This window comes from Tuber melanosporum (assembly GCF_000151645.1).
Source record: "Tuber melanosporum whole genome shotgun sequence assembly, scaffold_195, strain Mel28".
NCBI lineage: Eukaryota > Fungi > Ascomycota > Pezizomycetes > Pezizales > Tuberaceae > Tuber > Tuber melanosporum.
The window spans coordinates 165,822-181,819 of NW_003298858.1; the positions used below are offsets into that span (position 1 = coordinate 165,822).

The 15,998-nt window shown below is 48.9% G+C and overlaps 2 protein-coding genes; one reads left to right on the forward strand and one right to left on the reverse strand.

Moving 5' to 3' along the window:
• Positions 1–9,053: 9,053 nt before the first annotated feature.
• Positions 9,054–11,708, reverse strand: GSTUM_00000489001 (uncharacterized protein; the record flags this gene model as incomplete). XM_002837600.2 has 1 exon in its annotated part: positions 9,054–11,708. One exon carries the CDS (start codon positions 11,706–11,708, stop codon positions 9,195–9,197), a length of 2,514 nt encoding a protein of 837 aa, XP_002837646.1. The 3' UTR covers positions 9,054–9,194.
• Positions 11,709–14,595: 2,887 nt separating this feature from the next.
• Positions 14,596–15,998, forward strand: GSTUM_00000491001 (uncharacterized protein; the record flags this gene model as incomplete). XM_002837601.2 has 1 exon in its annotated part: positions 14,596–15,998. A coding segment is annotated over exon 1 (196 nt), but the record flags the coding sequence as incomplete, so codon positions are not given.

Here is a 15,998-nt window from a genome sequence, read left to right on the forward strand (position 1 = left end):
TACTTTTTTCCAGCATTGGTTTGCATAGTACCAGAGGCACTTGCTCACATTTCTGATTTGTTGATCTTTAAATACTATAAATGTGTTTTGGGGATGATGGATGCATATCACAATGACATTGTATATGGTTCTGTTGACTTTAAGAAATATGCATTTACTAGGTATAGGTCTCATCTGAGGATTACAGATTCTGATATCAATATTGTATCTGTCTAGCTTCTCAGCTTGTATGATATAATATTATGATAACATGCACAATATTATTTCTCTGATATCTTTTTCTCCTTATTATATCCTTATTTTAATAAGGAAAAATTATATTAAAGATATTAGCATTTTTTAACATAGATTATTTAAGATATATTTTTCAGAGAACTTATTCAAATAATCTTATTATTTTCTGCTAATAGGAGAAACTAGCAATAACTTAAAGCATTACGGTTGCGATCACATCCAAAAGTGTCACAGAAAATTGGTCCTGGCTCTTGTCTTCCGGAACCATCCCTCCACAAGAATTTCTGTTTTATAGCGGGCTACCGAGTGATATGCCGCGATCGAAATCATTCCCGACCACCTGCGTGACTGACCAACATGTTTATCATCAGAAGGGTCGACTGAATATAGTACTGCTTGAGGGAAAGCCTTTGTGCCCATGAATGATACATATTTCACCCTTCACCTTTTGATTCCTTTTCCCACGCTGCATATCACGTTGTTGTGCGGCCAGATTCAGAACGGGGTGCGGAGCGGAGTGTGTTTGTACAACATTTGTTTTCCGGCTGAACTGGGCTTCGGGGCCTGCCTATGACAACATTGACAAGGCGGAAGGAAACCGAAAGGTATTTTCAAGATATTTAAACATTATATCAGTGCACAGTACCCGCCCCACATGTTATGCATAGTATCGGTTCGGGGAAGACACTGTGCTTCTCGGGGCCTGATAGCACCCAAGAATCCACTGCCCGGGGCGCGCAATACATCGAGCCAGAGCCACTAGGCTGGTGGAAGATGCGCTCCAATTACAACTCCTTAGCTAGTAATTCATTAATTCATAATGCTCCAAGAGCACAAAGGAGTCGTACGAGACTGGTGACAAAAGTGATGAGTAGTAACAGGCAAATATCCACAACGTAAAAACCTCATTGCTGACAAGAAAAAAATGAATACCCTACCATGCCAACATCCCACTGCAGGATGGAGTACACCAAGAAGATGTAGAATACTCAGACTATTAGGTGCAGGTTTATCGCAAACTAAAATTGCTGGAATGACTGGGGTTCTATGATCAGCGATTGGATGATGGAGTCATGTAATGGACTCCTGAAGAGCCACTTCTAAACCAGGGTACCCAGACCAGCTCAGTAAACACAAAATATAAAGAGTTATTAAGATAATTCACAGTGGTAGGGAGGTATGGAGGTTTAGCTAGTGAAAGCTTGGAAAGGAAATAGGATTGTCGGTTATTATAAGAACTATTAAGAGAGCACTTGCATGTTACGAGTATACTTGATGTAAGGTTTGTAAAAAGCCCTATATAAAATGTCAGAATCAGCATGCATGAACAGAGTATGGGCAAACTGTTTGGTGGAAGTCAACTCTACTCATGCTAAGGTTGTGGCTAGCCACCACAACTCCAGGTTGCTCACTCACTCACTCACAACCATGTGCACTCCTCCAGAGTGCATAACAGCTCAATGCAAATTTGTAGCTCAATACATTTTTCTGCCACAACAGATTTGTGGCAAAACACACAATACTATTCTGTTGTAACAACCTTTGAGAATGACAACCATTACAGAAGGCTAGACCTATACCCATACTGGTATCAAGATACTTCTGTAGTAGGAATAGTGGTAGATGTAGGTCTACCAAAGAAAGGTACTGTTGGTTAAGTACCTTAGCCGGACATGTCCCACCTTACAGGAAGGTACGTGGGTATCATACTAGCAACTATTCTCCAATGGATATCCAATTCTCATGGCTGACATGCACAGGCCAGCACTCAGCTAAAGAATATCTTGTACTGTACTCAGGTCTTGGGTTTCGGTTAAAGCTTAACTTAACGACTCGGGATACTTGGAATTGCAATCAACTTGGTGTAGCCTCTCAGAGAAGGGAAAGACCCATCCATCGCTATAGAGAGATTACGAATTTTCACTCTCTCCACCCTTCACTCCGTACCCCCTCCCTGACAGCTCTGCAGATCTTTAGCTTCCGGCAATGTAATTCAAGTTGGAACTGCAATGGTATTCCGAAAACAAATCCTTGGACTGGTCCATTTACTACAAAATTTAATACATTTATTCTCGTTTCTGTGAGACCAACTTCCTTTAACCCACAACTAGATAAGATACGCTAGAGACCAAGCTTCCCCCCCCCTTTCCGTTTTGGCCTTTCAACAACATTACTCGAGTACCTGAAATAGCGCTTATCCATCAAATAATTGTGGCAATTTTTACCGGCAATATCTGCTATTATGACTTCTCCTCCCACCTCTGGGAACTGTACTGTACTGCCGCCCAATGCTCGCTGCCAATTCTGGTAAGCCAATAAGAATCAGTGGAACACCTATGATACCAGCATTCTATACAAGCCCTTCAGCGCTTAGTAATTTGACCCTTGGCCAACGGTAAGAATGCCGTATGGACATTATCCTCACAGCTGAATGAAATAGACACCCATAGTGGAAATGAAAGCGTTAGTCGAGATATATCGGGAATCCCAACATGTAGATAGAGTGAGTACTCGAGTACTTTATGAGGTCTGCGACAATTTTGAGAATATCGAGCCTATGATACCTGGTGATCTTACTTAATGAGCGCGGTAAGGATGGGAAGGAGAGTAGGATACTATCCTGAAATTCCAAAGTGGCAAAGCTATCCCCTTTCTCACTCATGCAAGCTTGTTCACTGAGTTACCGGTACTCCGGCACTGGTCTGTGTCAGGTGGATAAGGCCTGCGTTCAGCTCCGCGAGGCAATAGAAATTATAGCCAGAGCAAAGCGCAAGCGAGCAGACGACCAACAGGGATGGTCATCTCGATAGTTAAGGTTCTGCACCGAGATGCAGTTACGGTTCTGGTGCCGGGGCTGGTTAACTAACCTACTGGTATGACGGCAATGAAAAGTCACAATACAGAAAGAATCGACAGGACAATTTCTCCATCACATTCCAAGTTACCAGTTAGAATCGGGAGGAAAAAAAAGTGAAAATGGGGGTAAATGTATCACTGGAGGTTCTGCGACGCAATACCGCACAGACGGTAGCGGGTTGGATTTGGCAGCCTTCTGCCAACACCCTTCCCGTGGCTTTCCCATCACTTTCGTGAATATGGTCGATTCCAATCACTCTCCCAGGCCAACATTACTCATGCAATAACTAGCACATCCAGAGTCTCACCCATCCTCCACCCAAAAACGTACTAGCGCGTCTCTGTAAGCATTATGCCAAGACTTTACTCAGCAACCGCAGCAGTACAGTACTCGCAGTCAGGAAAGGATGAACAAGGGAATATTAAAGGCCCGGAGTGGACTAGGCTAGACTAGTAATTTTAGATGATATGGTAGAGCGCCAGCTATGGAACTACGGTACTGCCGGTAGCTTACAGTGAGATTCACTAGGAGGTACGGGGTACTGGGGTTGACAAAGCATGGTGTAGTCAGCACCATGTGAGGTTAACGAGAGGCAGCGTGGCAGTGATTTGTGCTACAAAATAGTATGATGCTCAGCCAACTTACAGAATAGGATTGCTGTAGTATCCGGGGTTTTGGCGGTCGCATGGTTGAGGATCTCCCGTAGCATGGTCTTAGTAATTGAAGGTGGGATTTTGTTTTTGGGAAGTCCTCTCATATAAATTATGGGGAGGGTCCCTGGAGGTTACTTTTTTGGAAGTCAGCTCTCGCAAACACACAGTCACTCACTCACTCGCCAGTACGACCGCGCTGTGGTGCACATATAATAGCCGTCCATCCTCAGCCCAAGACTCCACAACATCAAATACAGTGCAAGAAGAACAACAGCAACATGAAGGCGTCAACATCCCTCTCCCTCCTATTCTGCGCAGTCTCCAGTGTCGCCGCCCAATCTTCCGGCGAGGTGCCGGTAAATCCTAAACTAGCCTTCACCCCGGGCGTGTCATACAACGACGATTGCCGCAAAACCCCGAGCGGCGACCTTTGCCCTCCATTCCTCCCGAGCGGCAACCTCGTGGTAACGGGATTGAACCTCGTCCTGGATGAGCGCAAACCGGACCAAGTCCCCTCGCAGTCATTCAACATCTTCCGCGTCGGCTTCAACTTGCCGAACCTAACCGAGGAGGTAACCCTCACCGCCTTCGATTTCCCATCCGGGTTCGAGGACAAGAACTGCACCTTCCACATCATCACCAATGACGGTGATAATATCGCCCCAGAGGTGGTCTACTCCGTCTGGAGCTTGAAGGATAAGGGCAAGGACGTCAGCCTCAATACCACGTGGAAAACAAAGCCGCCTAGGGACGAGGTCGTGGGTGTCGCCATCTCGAATTTGACGCCCATCGGTTTCGAAAAGGACTCGTTCAAGTTCCTGTACGGCAGTGGGTTCGGGAACGAAAAGGCGCCCCAGGGCGCCCTCGGAAATATAAACTCCTTCAGGTGCCCTCCCGGAGGAAAGATCGTGTTTGAGACGGCACAGACAGCGAAGATTTCTACGGACGGGAATGTCTTGAACGCGGGTGGTAATGGAGGGTTGTGCATTGAGATTGTTGATACTAAAGTCTTTTTGGTTCGTCCTATCTAAGCCTGATAGCATATTTGTAGAGAGGGTGGGGTAGGCACGAGATGTACTTTAGTTCTGTTTTTCCCGTTTCTTCCCTCTTGCTTTCAAACTCTTTTAATGGTAGTGTTTTTTGTTTTTGTTTTTCATTTCATTTTTTCCCCAAGGAGCTGGCAGTTATTTACATTATTGGGGTTGAGTGAGGTGAATAGCGTATCAAATTGAGCACCCGCCACCGACGCTTCTACAGCTCCCCGAGCGCGAATATTTGACTATATATTATTATGATAATAATTATCATAATATTATCATACTTCCCCCACCCAGACACCCGACCCACCCTCTCACACAAAATCACTCGCTGATCAGCAACTAAGAGGAAAACGCCAAGAATTCCTCGCACTTTCTCCTATGGTGCAAACCTCACCACTCCCCGCGCCCATCCCGCGATTGCAGGGAGAGGGAGCACGTACCGACTCCGTATCCCCCTCTACGATAGTTCCAAAATCCACCAACCACCTGCCGCCGGCCCTGAGCCATCACGCAGGACCAGGCAAAGCTCAATCGAGCAGTGCTCTAGGAATACAGAACGTTCGAATACCGGTATGGCAAATGGTTGATAACGTGGATTGATAAGGTGCAATGTGTTACAGCTGTAAGGTACAATACCAGAAAATGGCATCTCACAGTATAAAGTCCGATGACTAGTAATATCTTCCTTCTGCATAACAGCCCATCTTGCAGAAAGCGCTAATAAATTAACTTCCCCGGGCTCAAGGTATGTCGCCGTACAACATCACACCGCATCGTGTGGTGCACTCTGTATGCTTGCCCCTCGAACGCCATAGTACTGACTGCCCGGCGGGGAGGCGCCCGAAAATGTGGGGACCCTCGGGTGACCGCTGTTGTACGGATTTTGCTGTAGCGGTGTTTGAGGGAGCTTTGGGAAATAGCTGGGTGTCTGGGAGATCCCCGCAGACTTTTATCCGCTGATTACACAAAGTGGGGCATTTGGGGTCTATTGCAATATACTCTTGCCCGTGAAAACCCCTTCTCGCGGTACCGGTAGGCTCCACAACGCCGCAAGGAGAGCATTGATCACTTCTCCGTCCCAATGGTCTAGGAAAATCCAAAAAAATTGTGTCCCAGGAGACTTTAGGGCAGTGTATTTTCCATTCCTTTGATTTTCCTTGTAACTTCATTCAACGAAACCGGTTGAATTTTTCCGGATCCAAACCTTCTAGTTTTGTTGCTTTTTTGGCCCCTCTTTCTCCCCACCAAACCAGGAGCACCTTCTGCAGTCCACCGATTGATGTCGCATGATCCCGCGTCTGTGGGTAACAGCATAAATAATCCAACAGAGAAGCTGACGCCCAAAACGAACAGGATAAATGCGAGTCTCGTCCCATTATTGGCTCTCCGGGATCACACGGCAGTCGACAGCATCTCTCTCTTAACAATATGCCAACCCTCGAGATGCGGAGCTACTGGTTCCCCCCCCCCACCCAGCACGAGCTTGCCACTGTTACTGCAGTGAAGGAAGGCATATGATATGTAGGCGACACTCACTTTTTCCCCTCCCAGAGAGTGGGAAGGTGATACACTCCCTGCAAGGGAAAAAAGGGTCTTGATGAGATCACTCGTTGGTGGAAGGTACGGTACCGCGGACCCGAGTAAACTCTTCTAGAACGTGGAGTCCCTTTCGGAGAAAACTCATGGAACACGTTCTTTGCTTCCTTCCTATTTCCCACGAGGGATGTGAACATGCCCTGCATGAATGCAAGTTTGGAGAGGGTGGGGGTGTGTTTGCACGTTTTCTGTTCAAATAGCGTAGAATAATTCATGTCGCCACCCTGCAGGGTTTGTTATACTAAAGAACAGGCCTCGGGCCCCCCCTCTTCGATCTCCGGGCACCCCTCTTTTTCCTACCCGGAACTTTCTTTTATCCTTTGATTCCACGACATATTCCCCAGCTTACAACAAATGTCCCTCCTCAGCTTCCCGAACGAACTCCTCTTGCTAGTAGCTGAAGACCTAAACACCAAGGACCTGAAACGTTTCCTAGAGACCAACAGCGACCTAGCAACCCTCTTCACCCCCCTCCTGCACAAGCACGCTCTGCGCGACAACACCGTCCTTCTCTGGGCCGCAGCGAGGGGCCAGGACACCCTCGTCAAGCTCCTCCTTGAAAAGGGCACTGACGTAAACCTCCAAGCCGGTAACCTACTGCGCACCCCTCTGCACGAAGCCTGCCACAACGAGCACGAGAGCACAGTGAACCTCCTCCTCTCCGCCGGCGCGGACGTCTCCATCCGGGACACCCACGGCAACACGCCCCTGCACCTCGCTACCACAGCCGGTGCCAAGATCACCGGAACCCTGCTCGACCGCGGAGCCGATATCGACGCCCAGAGCTTCTACTGGAACGAGACCGCCCTGCACAAGGCCATCGATGCCGGCGCCGAGGAGGTGGTCCAGCTGCTCCTGAGCCGCGGAGCCAGGGTCGATCTCCGCGGGTACTACGACATGACCGTCCTTCACCTCGCCGCCGCTGGCGGGAGTTGGGGCGTTTTGAAATTGCTCTTGGCGAATGGTGCGGACAGGTTTGTCGAGGAGAGGGATATGGAGGGGGAGACGCCGCTGCACAGAGCTGTTCGACATGGCTTTCGGGACATGGTCCATCTACTGCTCGACCGCGGAGCTGATGTCTCCGCGCAGAATTATATTGGGGTCATGGCCCGACATACGCGGCAGGATAGGGCTCAGGGGAGAGAGGGGATTGAGGAATTGCTAGTCAGTGCGGTGAGGAGGAAGGGTGGGGGGGTGTATTAGAGGGGTTTGGCGTTAGGGATCCCAATTTTCACTTTCATTTTATCATACTAGACGTAACACACGTGCATGAGCTTCGGAGTTGGGCGGTTTTCTTTTTTCTTTCTTTCTTTCTTTCTTTCTTTTCCTCTTTTTATTTTCTTGGGGTTTCAACTAGAGTATCATACCATAACCATACCCTCAGACAAATCCCATTAAAAGCATAGACATATCATAGCATTCTCTCAACGGCCACAACGGTCCATGCAGGCGTCTGCTGCCGGTGCAGTATGTATCAGATGATACTCCAGCGCCAAACCAAAGACCAGCCACAACCAGATGTACAAGTTAGACAATTATCAGAGCGGTTATGAGATGACCCCTCGAACGATAATGCGGAACAAACCTCCCGTATAGCAAAAAAAAAAAAAAAAAAAAAACCTTTCTAAAGAAGTAAATGAAACATAACAGAACAGCGAATCCAAACTCCACCGTCTCTAGCCTCAGTTCACCCCTCTGCAGTTTACCATTCCCACTGTTCGTCTGGAATGCTCTATAATATGCAATGGGTGGCTTGTATGTAAATGGAGGCTGGTACGGAATGATGGCTGCGCTGGACTGGGAAATTTGTGTTACATATATGTTGGCTCTTCTTGTCACGATTCTTTTCTTGTTCCGGTGGTAGTATGAGAATGCTATGGGTTGACTTCGAATTTCACCCCCGACGGACACAATACGAGTGACACCTCATGACCAGACACATGCGGAACCTCAACTCCCGCTTCCAAATCCAAATCTAGCGCCGCCGATTTGATAGATCTCCTATCTGCATCCACAATGCGCAACCTACTCAACAGACACGAAAAATCCCCCCAAGTCAAACTACTCGAGTAATCATCAGACAGCCGGAGACATGCTGATTGGTTGGTGTTGTGAGAGACGAGCGGTGATCGGTCCAGTTGTCACAAATCCAATTCGAGTAGGGTACCGGTAAAAAATCTACCGTACTGGGAGGTTTCTCATTCGGGTTTATCTGCCAGGGTGATTAGGGGGGGGGGGGAAGTATTCGGGCAACCCGTTCTTATCGTATCATATATCATATCTACGAATCCGCAATATTGTGCGAGGCCGGCGTCGAAAATGGTGATCAGCGGTGCAGGGATTTTCTCACGGGCCTTCCAAATAAATGCTTGATCCGGTGAAAGCGATCCAATCCGAATTCGTCATTGTGAAGTGATTTCTCCGGATCTTATGATACTTTCGAAATATCTTTAGAACTCTGTCTCCAGTGGCTGAGGAATCTACAGTATCGGGGGAGGTACTACTATTGGTATTATATGGGCCTTGGCGAAATTTTTGATGGTTTTCGTGTGGGGAAGGGCAGAGCTTGGCCGGTTTTCACTTCCACTTTACTGTAAGAAAAAGTGAGGGAAAAAAAACCATCGCAAGCAGGCAAGACACTAACTAAACGTATACCCCCGCACCGGATCATGTAATGTAACTGCCAAAAGAGCAGTAACAGAATTTAAGAGTACAAGATGAAACACAAATCACACAAAAAACTCCCTCCCCCACTTCAAGAGGGAAAAACAAAAAGCCTTTTTTTTCTCTTTCTTCCTTTTTGAAAAGACTAGGCTACCAGAAACCACCCTTTCTGCCTTCACCGGATGCCATTTCCGGATTCTCAGAGATCCAACGCTCAATGTACTTCCTAACAACACCCTTCCTGTCCGCCTTGACCTGGGCTTCCGACGAATCGGTATAGACCGCAAGCTCCGCATCGTACTTTGCTGCGATAGATTCGTAGTTCAAGCTCAAGTATACCATCACAGCGTCGACAAACTCTTCCGTGACTTTGACACCGTTATCTTCTTTTCGTCGAGGGGGAAGAGATGCGACGGTGTACCCAGGAGAGGGGGCCATTGGAGTGTAGATCACGCGAGAGGGTGTTGTTCTCGGGCCCCCAAGGAATTGCTTGCCCGACACGGATGATGGAAGGGAGTCTGGCGGAGTTGGAAGCTGGGTATTCACGTTCATAGCGCTGATATTGAGGGGCGGGGGGCCATCAAGTTCGTAGGTCGGAATGCAAGAGCTGTCGAATCCACCGCGCTCCTCAATCAGTTCCTCCTTCTTTCCCCAGGGAACCGTGAATTTTCCATGTACTGGAGAATGACAGATGGGATAATCATCTGTTACCCTTTCGTCAGAAGCCTGCCTCGGTTGGGGATGTTTGATCTCCAATACGCCATCTGTGATGGCGGAGGTAAACTTAGGACGGACAGTTTCGGATCTCTCGCTTCTAATCCCGCTACCGTCCGTTGCAACCTTGGGCTTTTTGTCCTCACGACCCTTATCCTCGGTAACAACCGGAAAGGGGTATTCTACCTCCTCTTTCGCATGTTCGCGCTTGATCCCTGCACCCCCGACAGCCCCCTCTTTTTGGAGACCTTTCTCCAAGCTGAGAATGTATGGACCAAATCCGTCCTTCCCGGAACCCCGCCTGACAGCCTTGGCGCCAATAGTTTTGTTCAACTTATTAGAAACCTCCCATGTAGAGCTAGCTGCAGATGAAGTAGGTGAAGTGCTAAGACTAGGGCATCTAGACTGTTCCGGGCTATCGACCGGACTCGGAGGCACAGAGTCGACAGGCTCGTGAAGATGCGAAACGTGATCACTAGGGCGAGCACAAACTTTTTTCACAAGGCGTCTCTCCCTTCCCCGGTCTCTCACAAAAGCGCCTGATGCAGGGTGCAGGCCTGGGGTGTTGGGCTTAGTGGTACTATTTCTCCGCAAGTAGCGGTGACCACTATGGCTGGAAAGTGCCACGGGTTGCGGGGTATCTTGTGCCTCGATCTCCAGGTGCATTTCTGGCTGAGGTACCCGAACGCGATTGGATCGCCGAGAAGTCTCAATAGGCTGGGGAATTAAGGGTCGCGCTGAGATAGGCCTGTAAGAGCGCCTTGTGGTCTCGTAAGGCTGAGGGACAATATTAGGACCGAAGAAGGAGGTTGTCGGGGTTGGTGGATCCTGTCCAGCTCTCGATACAGGGGCTGCCGTTGGCCGGTTAGACCTCCTGGTAGTTTCTTCTGGTTGAGGTAGAGCCGACTCCTCCGACTTTCGGGGGCGATGAGATCTCCGCGAAGACTCTATTGGCTCTGGCAGTATCTCTGTAGAGACGGGCTTGGTATCGCCCTTTCCATCCTTGTTGTCCGAACTCCCTCCGCCTCCTCTGCTCCCCAGAGGGCCCTTCCTATTGCTCCTTCTCACAGTCTCAATCGGCTGGGGAAGTCCCATCCAGACACTCTCGTCACTCCCCGCTTTCAGCTTTTCAGAACGCCTATTGCTTCTGCGAGTGGTCTCGATTGGTTGAGGAAGGAATGGGTGAGAGGGCGCATAACTGGTATTGTTCTCCGGAAGGTTGGGTCTGTGGTTGGCATTTGGACGATTGCTCCTCTGGGCCGTTTCCTGTGGTAAAGGAATGGGCAAAAACACCTTCCCTCTTCGGCCAGACGGTCTAACTCGTGGTTCTCCCTGGTTATTTTTAACCTCACCGGCCTTCTTAGAGTGTGCCGCCAATCGCTTTCTCCTAGCCTCTTCGTCCTCCTTCCTTTTCCTCTCCGCCTCCTCGTCTGCCTTCTTCTGTTCCTCCGTCCTTGTATCCTTAAACGGAAGATTCCCCTGCGTGACATACCCATTGGTATTCAAGCAAGCCGCGCTCGATTTCGCCTCTGGCTTCCTAGCGAGCTTAGTCCGGATGGTTGGCTCGATTCTCGGCGGTGGAGGAGCTGGCACGGGGAATCCCGAAACAGACCCCAACCACATAATCTCATCCAAGCTCTTATTCACCTTGGGCTGGTACAACTGTGCTCTTCCATCATCAATGCTATTATTTTTGCTCCTAGAGAAACTATTCTGTTTGGAAGGGTAGACGGAGGCAGCGCCGACAGTAGGGATCTGGCGAGGTGTGCTCGGCTGGTTCTTCGGCGCCTTGGATCGAAAGTATGGCTCGTTAGCTGTTGGAGGAGGCTTCCAGATGGAAATCTCTTCAGTAGCTTTCGGAGCTTGTGGGAAAAATGGTGAAAAGTAGGATGGCGCCTCTTTTGGAATCTGCTGTTTCGGGACAGCGTTTTGGAGGGGGTTTAGAGGCATTGCAACGGCTTCCGGTGTTTGTATGCCGTAGATCGGATGCGAAGCAAAAGTTTATTCGAGTGTCTGTGTGATCGGCGTGCAAATTTTTTTATCGTTGCTCTTGTTCTTCTCTGGTCCGAAAAGCCTGGTGTTGAAGATTAAACTCCGTAGAACTTTTCAGCCAGCTGCCTACCGAAAACAAGCGGGAGGAGCCCTGATAATAAGCCAGAGCAAATCTGGGGTAGAAGGCAGGGTTTGTGTCACAAATGGGATCCGCCGGGATGGGAACAAAAGATTGTTTCTGCCAACCACACCAACATGTCAGAAAGAAACCAACGAAATTTTGTGTTTTAAAAAATGTAAAAAAAAAAGGATCCAAGTAGGAGGGGTAATCGCAATGACGAAAGTAGTTTGTCGAAATCTTGAGGCGTAAATTTTTTAAAAAAATAAAAACAGCACCCAGGGCGAACCTACCTATCCAATCACCAGCAGAGGATCTTCCCAATTAGGCACACGGATGACGCTGGTCGGAAAAGGGTGTGTCGCAGTTTCTTGTAAGAGATTCCTTGCGGGGCAGGCGGCCGTTTGTGGGTACTGTAGGGATGGTCAATCGTCGTGCGTAACAAGAAGGAATGTAACTACCATAGGGACCAGGCAACAAAAGGGTCTAGCTTTGTCAGCCTTGCAAACGGGGCCAAGGGAAAAGCGACCTGTTAGGGGATTTACACTTGCTTTTTTTGACTGTTGTTCCCCTTACGGAAGGAAAACACCAGCAGCAGAAGGAATTAAGTTGATAGAAACCTGATCGAGATTCGGATTCAATGCAAGAAATGATTTGGACACCTTTCAGAAAAGCAGTAGAAAAGTGAAGGATGTATGATAGTATGGTAGAAATAGAGAGAAAGAGGGCAGATCCGGGTTTTCCCTCGAACCAACTGGTCAAAACAAGAAAAGAAAACAAAAGAGGAAAAAAATCCCTATGTTACCCTGTGAAACGTCGGCAGAGGGTGTACAAGTAAGGGAAAATCCTAATTCTTCCGCAAGTTTTATCGGCCCTTATCCAACGGACACGGTTGAAGGGGGGTGGGGAAAAAAAGAGCCGCGGTCGCAATCCCGACGGTTCGAAACTTCGAGAGACACAAAAGAGGGGATTGTGCGGTATGAAAGCGCCGTCTCTGCTCGACTTTGCGGATTATTACTGCTGCGTTTTCCCGTTTTTCCAATGGGCAACCAGAGCGTGTGGTGCCAGATAGGCAGGATAACAATCTTTTCCCGGAGCACGTCGATAGGGTTGCGGTGATGGATGGGTGATGTAGACAAGTCTATGAACGATAGAAGAACTCCACTCTTGGTTGCTCCAAGCGGCACAACAAACAGCACAAGATAAGGGGAGGTTTTCCAGAGAAGATATCAGAAGGAGGAAACACGCTCTCGGAGCCCGAGGAGCAATACTCTATATCACCCGCAATTGAAAGCAAGTTAGGCAAAAGCGCACAGAAAGTTAAACCATCAATAACAGGTTGATCGTACAAAGCAGGGAGTTGAGTGGCGTAAGAAGAGGAGCTGATCAAGAATTTGAGGGGTGATTGGGGAGAGTGATGGATAAATGTATACCGGTATGGCAGATGGATGAACGGATCAAGAAGCGCAGCAAGCAAGCAGTACCAGTAGGAACGATATCGCATATAAAGCACTATGCAGCAAACAGGCGGAGTCGAAGGTGAGAAGGGCGGACAACACGTACCTTGAATGAGGGACAGACGCGGATGCAGAACCAACAGCCGAGCGAGAAAAAAAGTATACAAAAGATGGCGGTTGGGGGGGGAGAGATGGACAAGGAGAGATGGGATATGGGATGAGGAAGTTCAACACGACAACCGGTATTACGGGTACTGTACTGTGAGGGGAGGAGAGTGATGACACGGAGACAACGACAGCACCGAAGAAGGGTAGAGAGAGGGGGGGAGGGATAGATATCAACCGTACTGTACTGTACAGTACACACGAGTAACACCGAAAAATCGTAACAACCGAAGCACAGCTGTAACCCGCAATTCTCAATGTCTTCGCTGCCTCGATGCCTGTAGACTGTTGAATTGAATGTTTCCCAGTGATGAGCGCTGCCTCCACTCAGTTGGTGTTACTCCAGCCGCTTCTTTTCCCCTGACTTGCTTGATGGGCTAAGGCGAGGGTCTATGTGGAAAGGAAGAAAGGACAAGAGAAGGGGTAGGGGAGTCAAGTCGGGAAAGAGAAGGGAGCAAACCCTTAAGCTACTTTATGGGTTCCAACTATTACTTTGGCTAATTGGGGGGGGGGGGTGTGGATAGATTCTTACAATGCCTATGTGGTGGTAGTCTAGAGTTGCACTGCGCTGTACCGGCACCCGAGTACCGTAGATGATGCTTTCACGATATGATATATCATGCCGTACGAGTAGAAGAATAGACTGATAGTTACCCTACTCATACACGGCATGCAGGATAGCACCAGCTACGAGTAGATCACGGTACTCGAGCATCACACATTTGGTTGGGCACAGCACAGTACATCTGAGACAGGTATGAACGGTGGAGCACAAGGATACCTGTAAGGTGTGGGGTGGTCAGATCTCGACTTGACAAAAAAGATAGCCAGAAGCTCTACAGGTACTCGAGTGCTCGTAAAGGAGCCCTTGGGCCGCTGATGTTCGGCCGCTCCTCTTTATGGACTACGGGGTAACTTCCACATCCCTAGCTTCGGTCACCGCCCGCATCAAATGCCCATGTCCAGCAGGACTGGGAACGGCAACTCCGCCCTCATTGATGGGCTAAGCGATGGGAGCTCAACTCTAAATTATTTCTCCCCAGGTCCTCCTCCCTCCTCCCCCCTTTCCCTCCCTCCTCCATACGAGTACGGTGCTTTTGCTTCACGAAGCTATCCACTTCCTTTCCCCCGCTTGTCTCTCTATTCTTCTCCTCCTCCCACAACTGATACCGGTAGCCACTATTGTATCCCGCATATCACATGAAACACCCTGTTTTTTCCCACGCTACGACCCTAACATACCAGCATGCTGATACGGTTTACGCTTGAGCTTTCTCCTCTCCACAAGTATCAGCTTACAAAAAACCCCTTGTCAGATATTGTATTCGCACACCCAATTCAGTCGTGCCATGACCACACAAATCGCGTGTCGTCCCGGCCGCACGAATTACTCAAACGAGGGAAGAAAAAATTTTGCATCCCATCGGAACCGCCCGTCTTCCCACTCAGCATCTTCAAACGCAACCAAAGTGAAAGCGTCCGCGCCTGGTAACCGCACTATGGCGGTGCAGTACGACACTGTACTCGTGGCCTACCTTTCACAGCTCCGCGCTGCTTCCATGCTCAGGCAGCACTCGACGCACTCTGCACTTTACCGCACCTTGCGGGACTGGATGGTTCGCCCCATTTCACTCCATTCCTGCGTGGGGCGGGAAGGCTACCGTATCAATTACTGGATTGTGCTTTCTAAAATGCAAACGAAGGCACCAGGTTGGGAGGAATAGATACCTTCCCTTCTAGTCACGCGCTCTTTCGCCTGCCGCCTCAAAGAACAATCACCGAAAGGGTAGTCTAACGCACGGTAACCGGTACTGTAACCGTTGTTTGCGAATGTCTGCCCATCTGAATCCTGCCTGCATATGGTGCACGCCCAGGTCACCACCCCCACTGCACGCTATCTCTTCACCGCAGCAAATCAGAAATCTCCTTTGTGAAATCAATGGCTGGTTTGGTTTGACGCCCGAGTACTAGTGCTCGCGGCAAGGTGCGAATATGTATCTATCTGTACTCGAGCATTTCCCCCGCTTCATGATACCGGCACCACACACTACTCGAGTACCGGTATTCGTCAAACTCGAGCATTACCCCATATCGCCGTGAGCTTCCATTGTGGAGGCAGAGCACATACCCGCAACTACCGCTATCCAATTTGTAACCTTCTGTATTCTCTGCATCTCCAATACCATGCGGTAGTCTAAGCCTGGTGGTTAGGTCGTATATAAACTGTAATACTTGTATACCATAGCAGTTACCGTACTACCCTATGGTATACCGGTAAACACGCACCCCCACGACCCCAGGAACCAGGAAAAATGAAACACCGGCACCCGGCAGGCTCCAAGTGGCAAGCGAACGCGACAAGCATGTCACCCACACCGATTCACCTTCCCTTCCTCGGAGCCGCGCGAGATTTATTTTTGCGTTGCTGTCCTGTCCAGAAGAAAAAGAAAGAAAGAAAAGGATCAAATTTTCCCTGCACCAAGTTGTACCTATGTTGTCTCACTTTCT